General features: G+C 42.3%; 1 protein-coding gene across 1 annotated transcript; it reads right to left on the bottom strand.

Annotated features, from left to right (window-relative positions):
- Nucleotides 1-8,473: 8,473 nt before the first annotated feature.
- GPHB5 (glycoprotein hormone subunit beta 5) lies at nt 8,474-13,289 on the bottom strand. Its single transcript, XM_060098061.1, has 2 exons — nt 13,086-13,289; nt 8,474-8,662 (listed from the first exon to the last, which is right to left on the bottom strand). The coding sequence occupies exons 1-2, from the start codon at nt 13,287-13,289 to the stop codon at nt 8,474-8,476; spliced, it is 393 nt and encodes a 130-aa protein (XP_059954044.1).
- Nucleotides 13,290-16,005: the final 2,716 nt, after the last annotated feature.

Raw genomic sequence — 16,005 nt, 5'->3', positions numbered from 1 at the left:
TTCAAAAAGCATCATGTACCACAATGTTCATTACAGCTCTATTTACAATAGCCAGGACATGGAAGCAACCTAAGTGTCCATTGACAGATGAATGAATAAAGTAGATGTGGCACCTATATGCAATGGAATATTACTCAGCCATAAAAAGAAATGAAATTGAATTATTTGTAGTGAGGTGGATGGACCTAGAGTCTGTCATACAGAGTGAAGTAAGTCAGAAAGAGAAAAATAAACACTGTATGCTAACACATATATATGGAAACTAAAAGAAAAAAAATGGTTCTGAAGAACCTAGGGGCAGGTTAGGAATAAAGACCCAGATGTGGAGAATGGACTTGAGGACACAGGAAGGGGGAAGGGTAAGCTGGGATGAAGTGAGAGCATGGCATGGCATGGACTTATATATACTACCAAATGTAAAATAGATAGCTAGTGGGAAACAGCTGCATAGCTCAGGGAAATCAGCTCGAAGCTTTGTGACCACCTACAGGGGTGGGATAGGGAGGGTGGGAGGGAGTCGCAAGAGGGAGGAGATATGGGGATATATGTATATGTATAGCTGATTCACTTTGTTATACAGCAGAAACTAATACAGCATTGTAAAGCAATTATACTACAGTCAAGATGTTAAAAAATAAATAAAATTTAAAAAAGAAATAAGAAAGATTTATATCATGTAATGTAAACTTATAAAATGAAGATAAAACAAATTTCTGAGGTATAAAATTTTTAGTAAAGCTTTGTTCTTCATTGCTTAAGACAATATTCTAGACAGTGCTCTAGAGGCCAGAGTAAGGATTGACTGTAGCTTGTCCTCTACAAAAGGCATCTCCCAGATTTATATCTTTATTGCCCTAAGCACAGACCAGAGTTGTTATCACTTATTCAACGTGTTTTTTACTAAACATTACAGGGGACCATGCTTTGTTCACCCCACCCATACCCCACCTTGTGTACAAGGGCCCTTTAAAGATTGAAAAGTGTACACACACACACACGCACACACACACACACACGCTTAAGCCTATTATCTTATTCAAATTCCATTGTTGCTGCAGAAGTTCTGAAGGAAATCATACCTACTTTCAAACAAAGAAAGAAAGAGCACAAGGATTACCACTTCTTTTGTACCTACAAATGGGTTACTAATTTTTTAGCTAGGGTATCAGTGATTCCGTCCCAGAATAAGAACCTGATGTCACTGTGCAGGTACTGTCACTAAGGGACCGCTTCCTCTGAGAAGGACAACCTTCTGCCTCCTACAGCTCTGACTCTGGTCCTGTCAGTCAGCTGTTCCTTCATGCTCGAGGCTGCAGGAAAACACTTGGGTCCCAAGATATCCTTAAACTGGGTACAGCTTTTAAAGTGGGACAGCTTTTACATCTGGGAGCAGCTTGGCTACCCAAAGTGGCTAGCATTCTTGGAAGAATTTAGTCAAATCCAAAAACAAAGTCTTACCAAAGATGATTTTCATTATTGCAAATGTACCGTTTACTTCTTGGTCATAACCACCAGTGCAAGGTGCCAAAAAGTGCTCCTTACCCCAGGGACTGCACATCCTCCTGGAGCCCTGCACCTCCACCCATTCACTCCCTTCCCCAGGCTGCAAAATAAAGCCTATTTTATCTTCTTCATAAGAAACTAATAGGACAAGAAAACTGGCATCAACAATCGATCTCTCTTTAAGAATCCATTTACTTATCATTTTTAAATGTTTGATTCCCAGTCCTTTATTGCAACAGTAAAACAGAATCCCAGCCCAAGAAATCAGAAAGCCCTCTACTGAATTAAGCACATTGAAATAATCAAGTGCCAAAGAAGAGAAGCCCCCTGATCAGAGCCCACTTACTTCTACTCCACTGATCTGCAACTTGCAGCATAGAGACAGGCATGAGGGAAATTATGGTACATTAGTTCCTTTTGGTTTGTCCAGAAGGTGGCTCAGATTTTGTTCATGCTGAAATTTGCCACCAGTTTCAACTGGACTTTCTCATTAACTAGTGCTTATGTTTCAATGGGGAGATTTTCAGCATTAGCTTCCTAAGCTTGTTCTAACAGGAGCCAAAAGCTGAGCAAAATCTTCCTCTTAAAGACAACATATTTTTAAATGCTGGATGTCTTAATTCCACTCAGTAAAATTGGTCCCCCCAAATATTTTAATTTTGATACACAGATGCCAAGAGGATAATGGAAGATGGAGGCTCAGAACAACCTTAGAAGCTTAGATCACCTTCCTTTGAGGATGCACCTCTCCATATCTTGATAATCTCTGCATGAGCAACAGAGTGAGACCAAGAAAGTGTGATCTGTTCATGCATTTCCTGTGGAAAGAACTTGCAAACTCACAGGATTAAATTTCTATTTTAAGTGCATAATTCTGCATGTGTACTTCAGAGAGATAATGACTAATAATAATTCATCAATATCCTTTATTGTGTATATAGAGAGTTTAAGTGAATAAATGCTCTTTCAAGTGATTTTAAGTTGTATAATATTATTTGTGACTCAAGGATATTTATATTTATCCCTTGCTGGTAATCGTATCTTCAGCATCACCAAAAAAAAAAATTACCATTCTCATCTTGGTAATATTGATATTCTTTGTTGAAGCAAAATGTTTTTTCTCTTTTGGGGAAGGTGTGTGTGTGTGTGTGTGTGTGTGTGTGTGTGTGTGTGTGTGTGTGTGTGTATTTGATTGATTGTTTGTTTGGGAGAGGTTGTATTTGGGGTTTGAATGACTTTCCAGAAGCCCCAATGGCCCACAGTCAAGGTCAAAGCATATAATTGATCTTCTGTATCAGGAAGCTTTTTTTAAAAAACTCAATAATTCAATATGCTAAAGAAAGACAGCCAGAGGAACTTAGAGCCAAAAATAAAGCCAAAGAGCTTAGGAACTGTTTGCTTTTCTCCTGCTAATGAGGACCTAGAGACATGAATAGTCACTCTAAATTCCTTAACATTGGAACAAGTCTCTGCTTACACTACCGGTTACAGTGCTGTGCCCTTGCTCCTCTTTTTCTCATCCTTTCCCTGTTTCTTCTTCCTGTTGTTAGACATCAACTACTCAGAGGTCTTTAGCACCCCCTTCAGATACTTCAGGATCACAACAACCAACCACTGAGCCTTTTAGATCTCCCTGTACACAATTCCAAACAACCCTGTTCATTAAAACAAAGGGAGATCATTGTAAAAGAAATGCCAGAAGATTCATCTTGCCAATAAGGACCAAATTCTTCTAATGCAGTAAACTGTTTCTCTAGTAGAAATTTTCAACAGAAAATAAAATTTTCAGAATTTGCTAAAGAATCCTTTTAAAGTTACTTCTTAATAATTTGCTTTAATATTTTGAAGAAAACAAAACCCAAAAAAGGATAAGGTACATATTATTTTTAAGATAATGTCTCCTGGCTCGGAGCACAACTACCGAGCCTGTGCTCTAGAGCCTATGAGCCACAACTACTGAAGCCCGCGCGCTCTAGGGCCTGTGCTCCGCAACAAGAGAAGCCACGACCATGAGAAGCATGTGCACTACAATGAAGAGTACCTTCTGCTCGCCACAACTAGAGAAAGCCTGTGCATAGCAGTGAAGACCCAATGCAGCCAAAAATAAATAACATAAATAAATAAATTTATTTTTTTAAAAAAAGGAAAGAAAATGTCTCCTGAATGAAAAAAGCAATCAGTCCTCTTGGAAAACTTGATGAAATGCAATTTGTTTTTATCAATGCCACATTATTTTCGATTAGATATACAGTTTATTTACTATCTGAGAAATGTTTTTTAGTATACTTAAAACCTAATTAATTTGAACAGTTCTTTGAGTCACTTCAGCAGAATTTGGTGCTTTTCTGGTGGCTCATTCATTTCCTGATCAGTGGAAGGAGGAAAGCATGAATTCAATCAATGGAACTAATAAGCCCAGAGGTAGAATGAGCGGTGAGCACTTACATTCTCTGTTGAAAAATGCTCTTATGAAAAAAAAAATCTAGGAAATTCTCCTTCTCTTTACCTTTTGTTAATTGCAAACTAAACATATTTCCAAGAGTAAGGAGTTGCTGAGAGTTGGTTTTACCTAGAGCTCCCCCAATAGGCACTGGGCCACCATCCCTCTGCCAGTGTCCACACTGCCTGGGAGATGAGTTGAGAGCATACAGCCTTCATCTCCGCAGCAGTCTCTTTGAATTTCCCTTTGAGGCCCTGCTCCTTTTCTCCCTCAGTCTCTCCTGTTATAAGCTTTGGTTTGAGCTGTAGCAAAGCACTATCTTGCTAGAGGTTATAAAGGAAACCAGAGAAAAATGACAATCTCCATAAAACAACCCAAGCTTGGACTGAGCTTCCTCCAGAAGAAACTGCACACATGCTTATCAATGGTGAGAGACTGTCCAACATCAGTAAACTCAAAGACTTCTCCAGGCAGGAACAACTTGGAAGGAACACTCCAAAAAGCCATCATGCTCCAATGGAAAGAATTTAGTTCTGGCTCAGAGAAACCTGGCATGTGCTGCCAATCAGCTGTCTGATCTTGGGCAGGTTACTTGACCTCTCTGAGCTTTGGTTTCATCATCTGTAAAATGGTGATGGTAAAATGGCAATTACAATGCCTGTGAGCATGGTTGACACAGAATTATAAAGAATTAATATAAAGGGTCCTGTTTATAGTAAGAAATCCATAAATGGTAGCAATATTTATATCTTACTTCCCAAACACAGTGCCTTGCACAAAACTATAGTTCATAAATATCGTGGAAGTGAGGGAGGGAGAAAAAGAGAATGGCAGAGAAGAAGACGGGAAGAGGGAAGAGAGAGATTTGAAAAAGATCCAAGTTTATCAGTGACAGACACTTCCCCCTTTTCATTAATAATGTTTCTGATTGTAATAAATACTTACTGTAGAAGTTGTTTGATACCATGGACTGGGAACACCATGGACTCTTAGCCAGCACCACAGATCCTGCGGATTAGAGCCCTCCAGTTGCTTTTGCAGCTTTTCTGCCTGTTAACGGCAACTACGTTCACCTTGCCTCTGACAGCTACATGGTACCACCAGGTCTCTGCTATTCCAGACCCCTCTCGCCTCTGCTGATACCAGGAAGCCCGGTCCATGGCAGTTCTTCCTGCCATCAACCCAGTAGACAAAGGACAGCCACTATCGGGCTTTTCTGTGATGCAGAAGTCCTTCACTTGTGCATTCCTCATGGCTTTAGAGAGGGGAATAGCCAATGAACTCTCCAGGTGAAGATAGCAGGCCCCCTTCTCTGAGCCTTTAGTGCTCAAATACTCTGCCAGGACAGTGTGGCATCTTCTCTTCGTTCATGTAAGCCACCATTTCCTCCAAGCTTTAGGGAGCCATCCCAACAGCAAACTGGAACGAGATCCAGCTTCCCTTATGAAGATGCTAAATCCTGAGTCATGAGAGAATGCCCCAATAAACTCTTCTTATCTGGGCTTATATTCTGCCACCCTCCCCCTCATCCCATCTGACACCCTTAAGATCCATTCCCAAGCGCATTCCCCGGATCCATGTCTGTATTAGTCAAGTCCTGAGTTTCCTTCAGTGGAAAATCTCATTCCTCCCACCACAGGGAAAGTCATTCCCCAGCCAGGTCATCCTGAGACTTGACCCTAACTATCCATGTAGAATAAATGAAGGGTTGCAGATGGTATTTGAGGAGGGTAAGTTATCATCATGTAAAGCAGCCTCCTCAGATGGGGCCACAGCCTGGTCTCCAGGCACCGGAGGCTGGGCTCCTCTAGGAAGAAGGAGCCGGCCCCTTCAGCAAGGGAACCTCAAGTTCATCTAGGGGTTGTCTCCATTGCAGATCTCTGTGTCCCGCTCCCTCCCTATGAGGACCTTAAGTATAGGAGACTGCCACGGTGATGGATTCAGCCTTTTTGATGATTCACCAGCTCTTCCCATTAGGTCTAAGGCCTGAATTTCAGCACAGTCTGCCCTCCATCTTCAGGAGAAGAGACTCTTCAAATGAGACTTTCATTTGAAGCCTGATTGCCCTTTCACTCAGGGCAATCAAAGCCCTGAGTGCTTTGATTGTACTCAACAACCAATTAATCCACAGTCCTGATGATTACCATTGTTCCCACATCGCTCAAATGTTGTCAATATTGTATTAGCCAGCACATACCTTTCCACGTGTATCCCATCCCAATTCATCACAGAGGAGTCTTAGTAATTGTGATGCTGCAGGATTTATGGCTCTCACGGCCAACATGACTGCCTATGGCATTCCGGTTAAGCTTCCCAAAAGATAACTATGGGTGATTTTATCCATTGGCCCCCTTAGATCCACTCTTCTCCTACCTGCTTCCCAGGCTGCCAACATTTATGAGCTGAACCAATGGGCTCCCTTACTCTCTGCCTTCCCATTTGCTTCGTCAGAAGATCAGGGCATGGGAGCAGAGTGAGGCTGAAGTATTTGCTCACCTCCCTCCTTCCCAGGCCTCACATTGGTAATGGCTGCATCCTCCTACGAAAAGCCACAGCCCCTGTCAGGCATTCCCCTCCTACAGTTGTCTTTGGGGCCTGATCATCACTTCTTCCTGGTCCTTCACCCTAGGTTACCCATTGCTTCAAACAAGTGTTTAGGAGTGTTTCACCACCCCCTTGTGGGTTTCCTTAACTCTGTCTTCACATTTGTAAATAGTCTCTTCATTGAATTCTCCTCAATATGCAACCACAGTATATCATTTGTTTCCCACCAGGAACCTTTAGGATGCTACAGTCATCTTTTCTCAAATTCTGGCAAGCCCTTCCTGCTTCGGCTTTTATCCCTAAGTTTCTTTAAGAAGCAGCTTTTTCTCCCAGAAACTCCTGAGGGAAGTTCTTAGGGGTGGGTTGAAAACACCTGAGTGGTGCCATCCAGTATTATCCTTAATCCCCATCCTCCACCCCAGCAGAGACTCCAAGGCACTCAAGTGCTTTTCATGTTAGAGTGGCTCTCTTGCCTATGAACAGACCTGAACTGAAGGTTGGGATGGATTTTCCTCCTGTCCTTTGTTCCTGGTCATCCACCTCAGCATCCCAGTCCTGGACCATCAGTCCTAACATTTGCTTTACTGTTTTCATGGGGACTCATTGATTCCTCATTCAAGGAGAACCCCTGGTTCCTAGTGACGAAATGCCAGGGATGTGAATACAGATTGAGTCAACTTTGGGACTCATGGTACCCAGTCTCATGGTACCCAGTCATCTGTCAGTGTCCCTTACTAAGTATGACATCCTAAATTAATGTGCAAGTAAAAATAATCTCGCAGTTCATTTTAAGTGTGCTTGTTGTTGTTATTCCAAGGGTCTTAAAGATGAAAAAGACTTTTTTGAAAGTTTTCATGAATTCAGAAGACAGAGGACTTGCTTTATTGGCATTAATACAGATTTTCCTGACATAATGTGAAAAAGGAACAAGGTTCATTTCAACCCCAAAAATGTCAGAATTAAAGACACCTGTGTAACATTAGAGTGTTTTTTTTTTTTTTTAATCACAGAGAATCAGCTGCTGTAAGATTTTAGCAAGGGCAAGAGCTAGACAATCACAGACATTTTCCTCTGAGTCAGCAGTACAGTTTTACCCCTACAAACATGCAAAACTTTTGAGTTTAAAAAATTACAATTTAAATTTAAAATATGCCCAGCTGGAAAGAATAATTGTGATTGATCATTTGGGACATGGCTTTGGGAGAGCATCACATGAGTCTAAAAACATGAGTTTAGTTTCATAAGTTTTTTTTTTTAAGCGTATATGATAGCTCTGATTACATATTTTTTCTGAGTTTTTTTAATTCACAAAGGGGTCTCTTTATAAGGATCTTAAAGGGACTTTGGGAATTTTGCTTGGGAAAAGAATCACCCAAATCCAGACACCTTTCAGTTTGAGCCTCTATCGTCCTCCCTTTTTTAATCTGAGCAGTCTCTGTTTCTTGTGTCGGTAATTGCTCAGTTACAAGGAAAAGAAAGTATTTTCTCTAAGGGAGCTTGCAATTGGATTTTCTTGGAGGCCATGAGGACTAAAACATTGGTTTTATTAATTTCCGGCGCTTTAATCATAAATCCAGTTGGAGACCCGTCATTACATAAGACATGAGAATTTAAAGTCTTTCTAGGCCCATTTCCTAATTATGCCCAATGCATTTAAAATATTGGCTTATTAAAAATCCAAATTGGAGGAGGGTTGTGATATATGAATTATGTTCTGAGATTCAAGGTAAAGAAAAGTTAATTTGCAGTGTGTGGACCAGAGAAATTATTTTAGCAAAGGCACAAATGTTGTTTTGCATTTTTAGCATAAGTATGCTGCCTCGGCCTTGCGCCTGAGGGCGGGTCAGGGAGACAGGCAAACTCCTCCACAAGTAGGGTCGAAATTAAACAGTCCTTGAGTGCAGGGGGTATAGCTGCTTGTGCTGCCCGTGCAGGTGGGTCCGTGACGCTGCAGGCCGCCAGCTGTGTTCTGAGGGTCGCCCAGCTTCAGATGGTCTCACACTCCGTGGTGGCAGTGGAGCAGGCCCCACAGTCACAGCGGACAGCCACGGGGTAGGTGTAGAAGGGGTCGACTCCCGGGGCACAGTTGGGCAGCTTGACCGTCACCTGTTTGGTCTCATTGTAGGTACAGACTCGATGATGGGCTTCAATGTAGGGGGGTTCCAGAATGGGCTTCTGTCCCCACAGGTAGAAAACAGAAAACCCATTAGAACATAGCATCGTGTTTCATTTTCTTGGCACCATTTATCACTATCAGAGACTAGCTTGTTATTCATTTCTTTACTTGTTAACATGTTTCCTCCCAGTAGAGAGCAAATTCCTGAAAGCAGGAAGGTGGTTTTGTTCACTCACGTATCCTGAACTGCCAGAAGAGCCCATGGCACAGAGTAGGTCCTAAATAAATACTTAACAAGTGAATAGTCTTGATCATTGCAAAAGCCTTCGAACTGGTCCCCTCACTTCTTCTTTTACCCCCTATAGTCTATTTATGACAGGGCAGCCCCAAGAGATCCTTTTCAAATGTAAGATCCTATCTCCCCTCTGCTCAAAGCCTCTATGATTTCCTATGTCATTTGGAGCAAAAGTCAAAGATCTTACAATCACCCTCAAGACCCTACATCATCTTCCCTGCACCTTCACCTCTGACATGTGCCCAATGACCCCATCTTACTGGCTTCCTCACTCTGCTCGAGACGCAATAGCCTCCTGCTTTTTCCCCAAACCCACCAGGAACAGTGCCACCCCAGGACCTTTGCCCTTGCTAGTCCCTCTGCCTGGAACGCTCTTCTCCCTTGTGATTCACTTCTTCTTCAACCTTAGATTTTTGTTCAAACATCACCCTCCCAGGAAAGCCTTTCCTCACCGTCCTATTTAAAGTTGCCAAGTTTCCCCTCCCACGCTGCCACTTCCTCTCGCTCTTCCTGCTTTATTTTTCTCCGCAGCACTTAACACCCTGTGACATATTATGCATTTTATTTATTTGTGTTGTATTTTTCCCACTCCAGAAAGAAAACTGCATTAAGACAGGGATTTCTGCCCATTTTACTCACTGCTGTGCCTCTACTCCCTAGAGATACCTGGCACCCTGGAGGTTCTCAACAACTATTTGTTGAATCAGTGAAAGAAAACAGAGCAAGGCAGCTTCCTGAATGCCCTGTGCGCTGGTTCTGATCAACGAGGGATTCACTTCCTTCCTTCACCTTTTAGAAGTCGTGCATCCAAAGTTCATTTTGATAAACAGAGCATATAGATCAGGAAACCAGCACAAAGTAGTAGTTAAAATCTCAAACCCTGCAGTCAGAGCCACTGAGCTTGAATCCCTGTTCTGCCACTTGCTGGAGACCTTGGAAAATCCACTTAACTTCTTGAAGCCTCAGATTCCTCAATTGTAAAACAAAATACCTACCTCCCATCCTTGTTGTAGAGATAAGGTAAGATGGTGTATGCAATACCTGCCGAGCACCAAGTAAGTGTTCAGTAAAAGTAATCTATTGTTCTTATCAGAGCAATTATAAGAGTAAGGAAGTATTCAATAATAATAAAAATAACAACCAACAAGCTTTCAGAGGACAACAGCTTCACTTGTCCTGGGCAAATGACATATGTTTAATGGAGGCCCAGGATGAAGTTCTTACATGCATGTCATGGAAGTAATGGCTTTGCCTCTGTCGAGGACCATGTAGAAGAGTTGAACTCAATATGCACTTCTTCCTCTTATTTCTCAGGTAACATTTTACCCTTTCTCAGTTCGCTTCATGTACTCTTACCCTCAGTAATCTGGAATCCCAGGCAGCATTGCCAGATATAATATAGGATGCCCAGTAAAATTTGAATAACAAATAAACAACTATTTTTTTTTAGTATAAGTATGTCCCAAATATTGCATGGGACAGACATATCAAAAAGAAAAAAACAGTTGTTTTTGTGACATTCAAATTTAAGTGGCCTCCTGGCTTGGTTTGACTGGATTTTTTGCTAACTCTGGTAACCCTAAACCCAGACCAGGAACAAAGGCTATTTTCAGCAATAGTTCCACCTTCAAAGTAAATCCAGCCACTTTGTCGTCATGAACACCTTTATTTTCAGACAGGCTTCCCAGTTAAATTACCAAAAATAAGTGCTTTGTATCTCAGAAACTTTCAGATTGTGGGGAAACTAAATCTCATTCTTTTATTTATTTTCTAGATGTAACCTCCCTTTTCAGAGCACAGTAAAGGCATAAATAAAAGCTGGCTGACATTAAGAAGAATCTCGCTCTTTCATAGTCTCAGTGCTTCCATTTCTCCAATGAGAGCAGAGTCCGTAACCTCTTGCGGGTGACCATTACCCAGTTAAAGCCGTTCACTGATTTATAAGGGCAAGAGAAGATGGGTTGAATTAAGGGGAAATGGTAACTTGAGATTTTGGCCCACAGAGAGCTCTAAATAGCCTGACACAGCTGTGAGCAGGGGAAGGCACTGCCAGACCACGCCCTGAATACAAGAAAGTTTCCTGCATAAGTTTGATGTCATGTGACAGCCACAGTATCTGCAACAACCAAATTTTCATCTCACTGTTAGGTCTCAAGCCCCCGAATGATGGGAAAAAATGAAGCGAACTTGGTTGGGTCATTTCATTTAAGTTAGAGGTTTCATCACCATAATCCAATTCCAATCACGGGGCCATAATTTTACCCAAGTGACAGCAGGTTGCTCTCTGAGTCCCTGAATAGAAGGATACTTTTCCTAATGGCAGTGTCTTCTCATGGTGCTTGTGGGCTTCTAAGTTGGCTCAGTTAGGCGAGAGGACGTATGACTCCAGGAGGGGATCCATCCCTTATAGTTCAACATTTATCGAATGCCTTGTTTGTACATGTCATTTGACAAGAGCTGTGAAAGGCACAAGAATGAACCTCTACCCTCAAAAAACTTAAAACCTACTGTGGGGAGTAGGTAGGAAGTAAGACAAAAAGTAGACGATGGCCATGGGCTGAGCAGAGAGTCAGAAAAGGCTTAGAGGAGTGGGCACTGGAGACAGGCACCGAGGAATAAACACAAGCAGGAATATGAGAAAAGGACCAAAAGTATGATTTCATGAGGAGCATTGAATAAAACCTTTAAAATCCAGTCTCTTCACAGACGTAGAGAATGGACTTGAGGACACGGGGAGGGGGAAGGGTAAGCTGGGACGAAGTGAGAGAGTAGCATGGACATATATACACTACCAACTGTTAAATAGATAGCTAGTGGGAAGCAGACACATAGCACAGGGAGATCAGCTCGGCGTTTTGTGCCCACCTAGAGGGGTGGGACAGGGCGGGTGGGAGGATGCAAGAGGGAGGGGATATGGGGGTGTACATATGCATATAGCTGATTCACTTTGTTATACAGCAGAAACTAACACACCATTGTAAAACAACTATACTCCAATAAAGACGTTTAAAAAAAACAAAGAGGTCTTCCCTGGTGGTACAGTGCTTGAGGGTCCGCCTGCCTATGCGGGGGACATGGGTTCGTGCCCCGGTCCGGGAGGATCCCACATGCCGCAGAGCGGCTGGGCCCGTGAGCCGTGGCCGCTGAGCCTGCGTGTCCGGAGGCTGTACTCCGCAACGGGAGAGACCACAGTGGTGAGAGGCCCGCGTACCGCAAAAAAAAAAAAAAAAATCCAATCTCTTAGGCAGAACTAAGAATATGTGTAGTCACTGGGGAAATAGGCAGATGCCATATTGCTGAGGACCTTAAAAGTTGGTTATTGAATTTGCAGTACTTAGTAGTCATTAACAGTTTTTGGAGTCAGGGTGACAAAACCAGATCTAGTGCTTCATTAAGAGCCAACTCCAGCCCTAGTGGGAAGAGGCAGCAGTCACTATACGGTGTGACCTGATGGGATGCTGAAAGGCCCTGCTTCTCCTCACACCTCAAACAGCTCCTCCTCTCGGCTCAGTAGGGTTCTAATTTTGAGATTTTTATCCCATTTTAAATGTATTGTCTCTTAAAAAGCTGGATATAATAGTATATGAAGGGCCTTAAGGGATCTGTCAGTGATAAGCCCTGAGGGGCCCCAGGAATTACTCTAGGGGGTGGGAAGAGAGTAGGGCTGTGGATGAGGCACTGAAGGAGGGGCTGAGGACCCGCCCTCGCCTGCTATTTAGCTTAGGGCCTCTCTCGGTAACTGGCTGGCTTTTTCACTGGTGGAGGAATACAGGGAAGAGTCTGGGTTACAAGCTTGCCCCAAGAATTTACTCTGAGCTTTCCACTGACCCCCTACATGACTCTGCAGTCAGCCACTAATTGAATTCTTCCATGTCATCTATAAAATGGGTAGAATGATAGCACATCTTGACCTCCCAGTGATGATTCCCCAATAGACAACCCTGTGTCAATCAAATTATTCATTTTATCAATGCTTTGTTAGAAGGGCAGTATCTTGGTTTTTTCAGATTATTTTTGGAGGATACCATGTAGCTGCTTTGTGTTTGTTTGTTTGTTTGTTTGTTTGACCCACAGGAAAATGTAGATACCCCAGCTCTATCTCATTTGATTAAAAAGCGAATACTTAAGAACCAGGTCAAGGGGCTGACCCTGAAGGCATTGCCACCTAGGCCTGTCTTGGGACTCACCTCCCAGGTTTCACAGCGGCCCCAGCAGGCATCCGTGGTGATCCGAAGGCCCCTGCAGCCCGGCTTCTTGGCCAGGAAAGTAAACTCTCTCACCGCACAGCCCACAAACGTGCTCAGGTTCCCGCCAGAGGTGCTGAGGACACAGCCACAGCCAGCCAGGAGGAGGAGGGCCGCAGGGCCAAGGAAGAGGTATGCCAGCCTCATGCTGTTCCCCGAGAGGGAGAGGAAAGAGAGTTTATTAACAGATCCAGCTGCCTCCATGGGACTGACATCAATGTGTTGGTCGCTATCAAAGGGACATCACTCTTAGCATTTCAGGAGAAATGAGCCAAGAAATTGTAAATGCCCACAAACTCCAACACAAATGCCCAAACTTTCCTCCAAGGGGCTCCAGTATGGATTCCATGGACCCACTGAGCTCACTAGACATCCAACCCTCCAAGGGCATCCTCAGGCTTTTCCTTATAGCATTCCACCTGCTGGACTTGACTTGTGGGTGAAAGAAGTTTGTCCCAATCGTCTCTTCAAAATGAACACAGAATATGAGTAACACCAAAAGTAATGCATATCCTAGCATAATACAGGAATATAAACAAGTTCTTTTTATTCAGATCAGGGTATTTGGAATTATGTTACATGCTTTGCTCACAATTATATTTCCAATGTCATGGATGGGGAATGGAGGGGGGAGGTAAATAAGCAATAATTGTATGCCCCATACGTATTGCTACTAACCCAACCCACCACAAAACTTGTATACGCAGATGTGAACCCTCACACCTGACTTGGTGGCCATTCATAAGAATGTGTCCTACTTGCTACAAATTCCCTCTGGTCTAACCTCCACTCTCATAGGCACCTCGTAGTGAGTGAATTTAAAGCCAAATGATGGAAAGCATCACGGGTATTTAAAACATAACCCCAGTCAACTACCAATCTACTGTCTATCCTCTCTGGGTCTTGGTCATTTCCTGTGCTTTTTCAGGAGCCAGAATCACTCCTTTCATGCTTGGCCCACCACACAGAACATACCTGGATGTTGAAATGAGAGTGGACACTACACTTACAGAACACCCCCAATTCATTATGACTTAAAACTGGCTGCAAAGTTATTTACTCCCAAGCTGATCTCCCAGTTCCTACTTCTGACCTGTCACCTTAGCAAGGCTATCTGGACTTACCCTCAAGTAGAATGAAGTTACAAGTATGGAGAAGCACTTACCTGATTTTACTGGAGCTACCCCTTCTTTAAAGCTGAAACTTGCACCCAAGACTTTGGGAAGTCACAATGAGTGGTACAAGTTTGCTCTGGGTAAATGCCTCTACCCTCTGTTACTGGGCTGCTTGATTGCTCAAATATATAGGAAAGGTCTCGTCAATCAAAACAAAAGGGAGGCAGAGCCTTACAGGAACCACTAAACACATCAAAGCCTTGGGATATAAAGCCATTCTCTATTTTCCAAAAGTGATTAACATAAAGGGTGTTGTTTTGTTTCTTAACATCGCCTACTGAGACAGAAAGTTACCTTGGTGGGTGACATAATCCTAGGGAAACAGTCAAAGGTAGTTCACCTGGCTCTGGGAGACCAAGTGCACTGGGGCAAGATGGATTAGATTTTCCTTCGCCGTAACCACAACTTTCCTTTGAGACAGGAGGCAGTCACTAGCAGCTCATGGCAAACTCTTTCCCTTAACTCACAACACATTTCAATATATTGAAAGATAACAAAACAATAATTCTTCCTGGAGAGAACATGGGATCACTAACTGAAAGGATGGAAATCACAGTGAGAAGAAACATTTGAATGTCTTAAAATGAGTTAAGGATTAAACCATATTAATAACACTTTAAAATGAATCACACAGGAAAAAAAATATTAAGATGTTCAACATGATTATCTTCCAGCATGGTACTTAAAAATGACTTTTTTTCTAAGTAGTTTTCAGCATTTTTCACATTTTCTACTTGGGGCAGGCTTTTGTAATAGAAAGTCAATTAATATTGATATTTTAAAAATTAAAATAAACCAATAAGTATCCATTTGTGCTGCATGTAAGATATTCAATGCTGTTGTAATGGAACTGTTTCATTTGATTTCAGGTTCTTAAAAGTCTAAACTAAGAATGAAATGGTATTCCTTATGAGTGTGAGATACAGTTTATATTCCAGTCTGCAACTGTAGCATGTTAATGGATGAAAAAACCTCATTGTTCATGGCATTATTCGGGGTGCTGTAAAAAATAAATGAAGCAAACATCATTCTTGCCTTTAGGAGTTTACATATCGTAGCTAATAATGACATAGCCCAAGACATTTAAGATGTACATTAAATAAATAAATGATACAAAATAAAGAAGTTAAAACATTTCTATTTTCTGCAAAGAAAGGTGTTCTTTAAATAAACATGCTACTCATTAAGGGTTTGATTTTTCTTTCAAAACATATAATAACCCTTAGTGAATCTATCACTATACCACCAATACACCCATCTCTAGGGTCAGATTATTATATATATTTTATAGAAATTGAACTAGGCTTGGAATAAAGGACTTTCTTCAGCCCTTCAGCCTGTGAGTAGCATAACCAGACCTGGGGTACTATAGGGACAGACTGCTTACCTGGCATGAGAGTCCTAACTTGCTGGGCCAAGAGCTAGCCAATCAGTGGTGAGCTGCCATCCTGACCTGAGACTGTTCAACCCTTTTAGATGAGACCTGAAACTTTCATACCTCTGTCTGCAATGTCACAAGATAAAGAAAGACAACAAAGGGAGGCCAAGAGTACCATTCTTTCACAATCCCCAACTTCCTTATAATGCAGAGCTGTGGCATCCTGACTAGTCTCCATCAGCATTAACTTCATAAGAATGACAACTTATAGTCACTGAGCACCTACTATGTACCAGACTCCATGGTATCT

This window comes from Mesoplodon densirostris, chromosome 4 (genome assembly GCF_025265405.1).
Source record: "Mesoplodon densirostris isolate mMesDen1 chromosome 4, mMesDen1 primary haplotype, whole genome shotgun sequence".
NCBI classification, from domain to species: domain Eukaryota; kingdom Metazoa; phylum Chordata; class Mammalia; order Artiodactyla; family Ziphiidae; genus Mesoplodon; species Mesoplodon densirostris.
The sequence above is the reverse complement of the archived record's forward strand: the minus strand, read 5'-3'. Positions and strand labels throughout refer to the sequence as shown.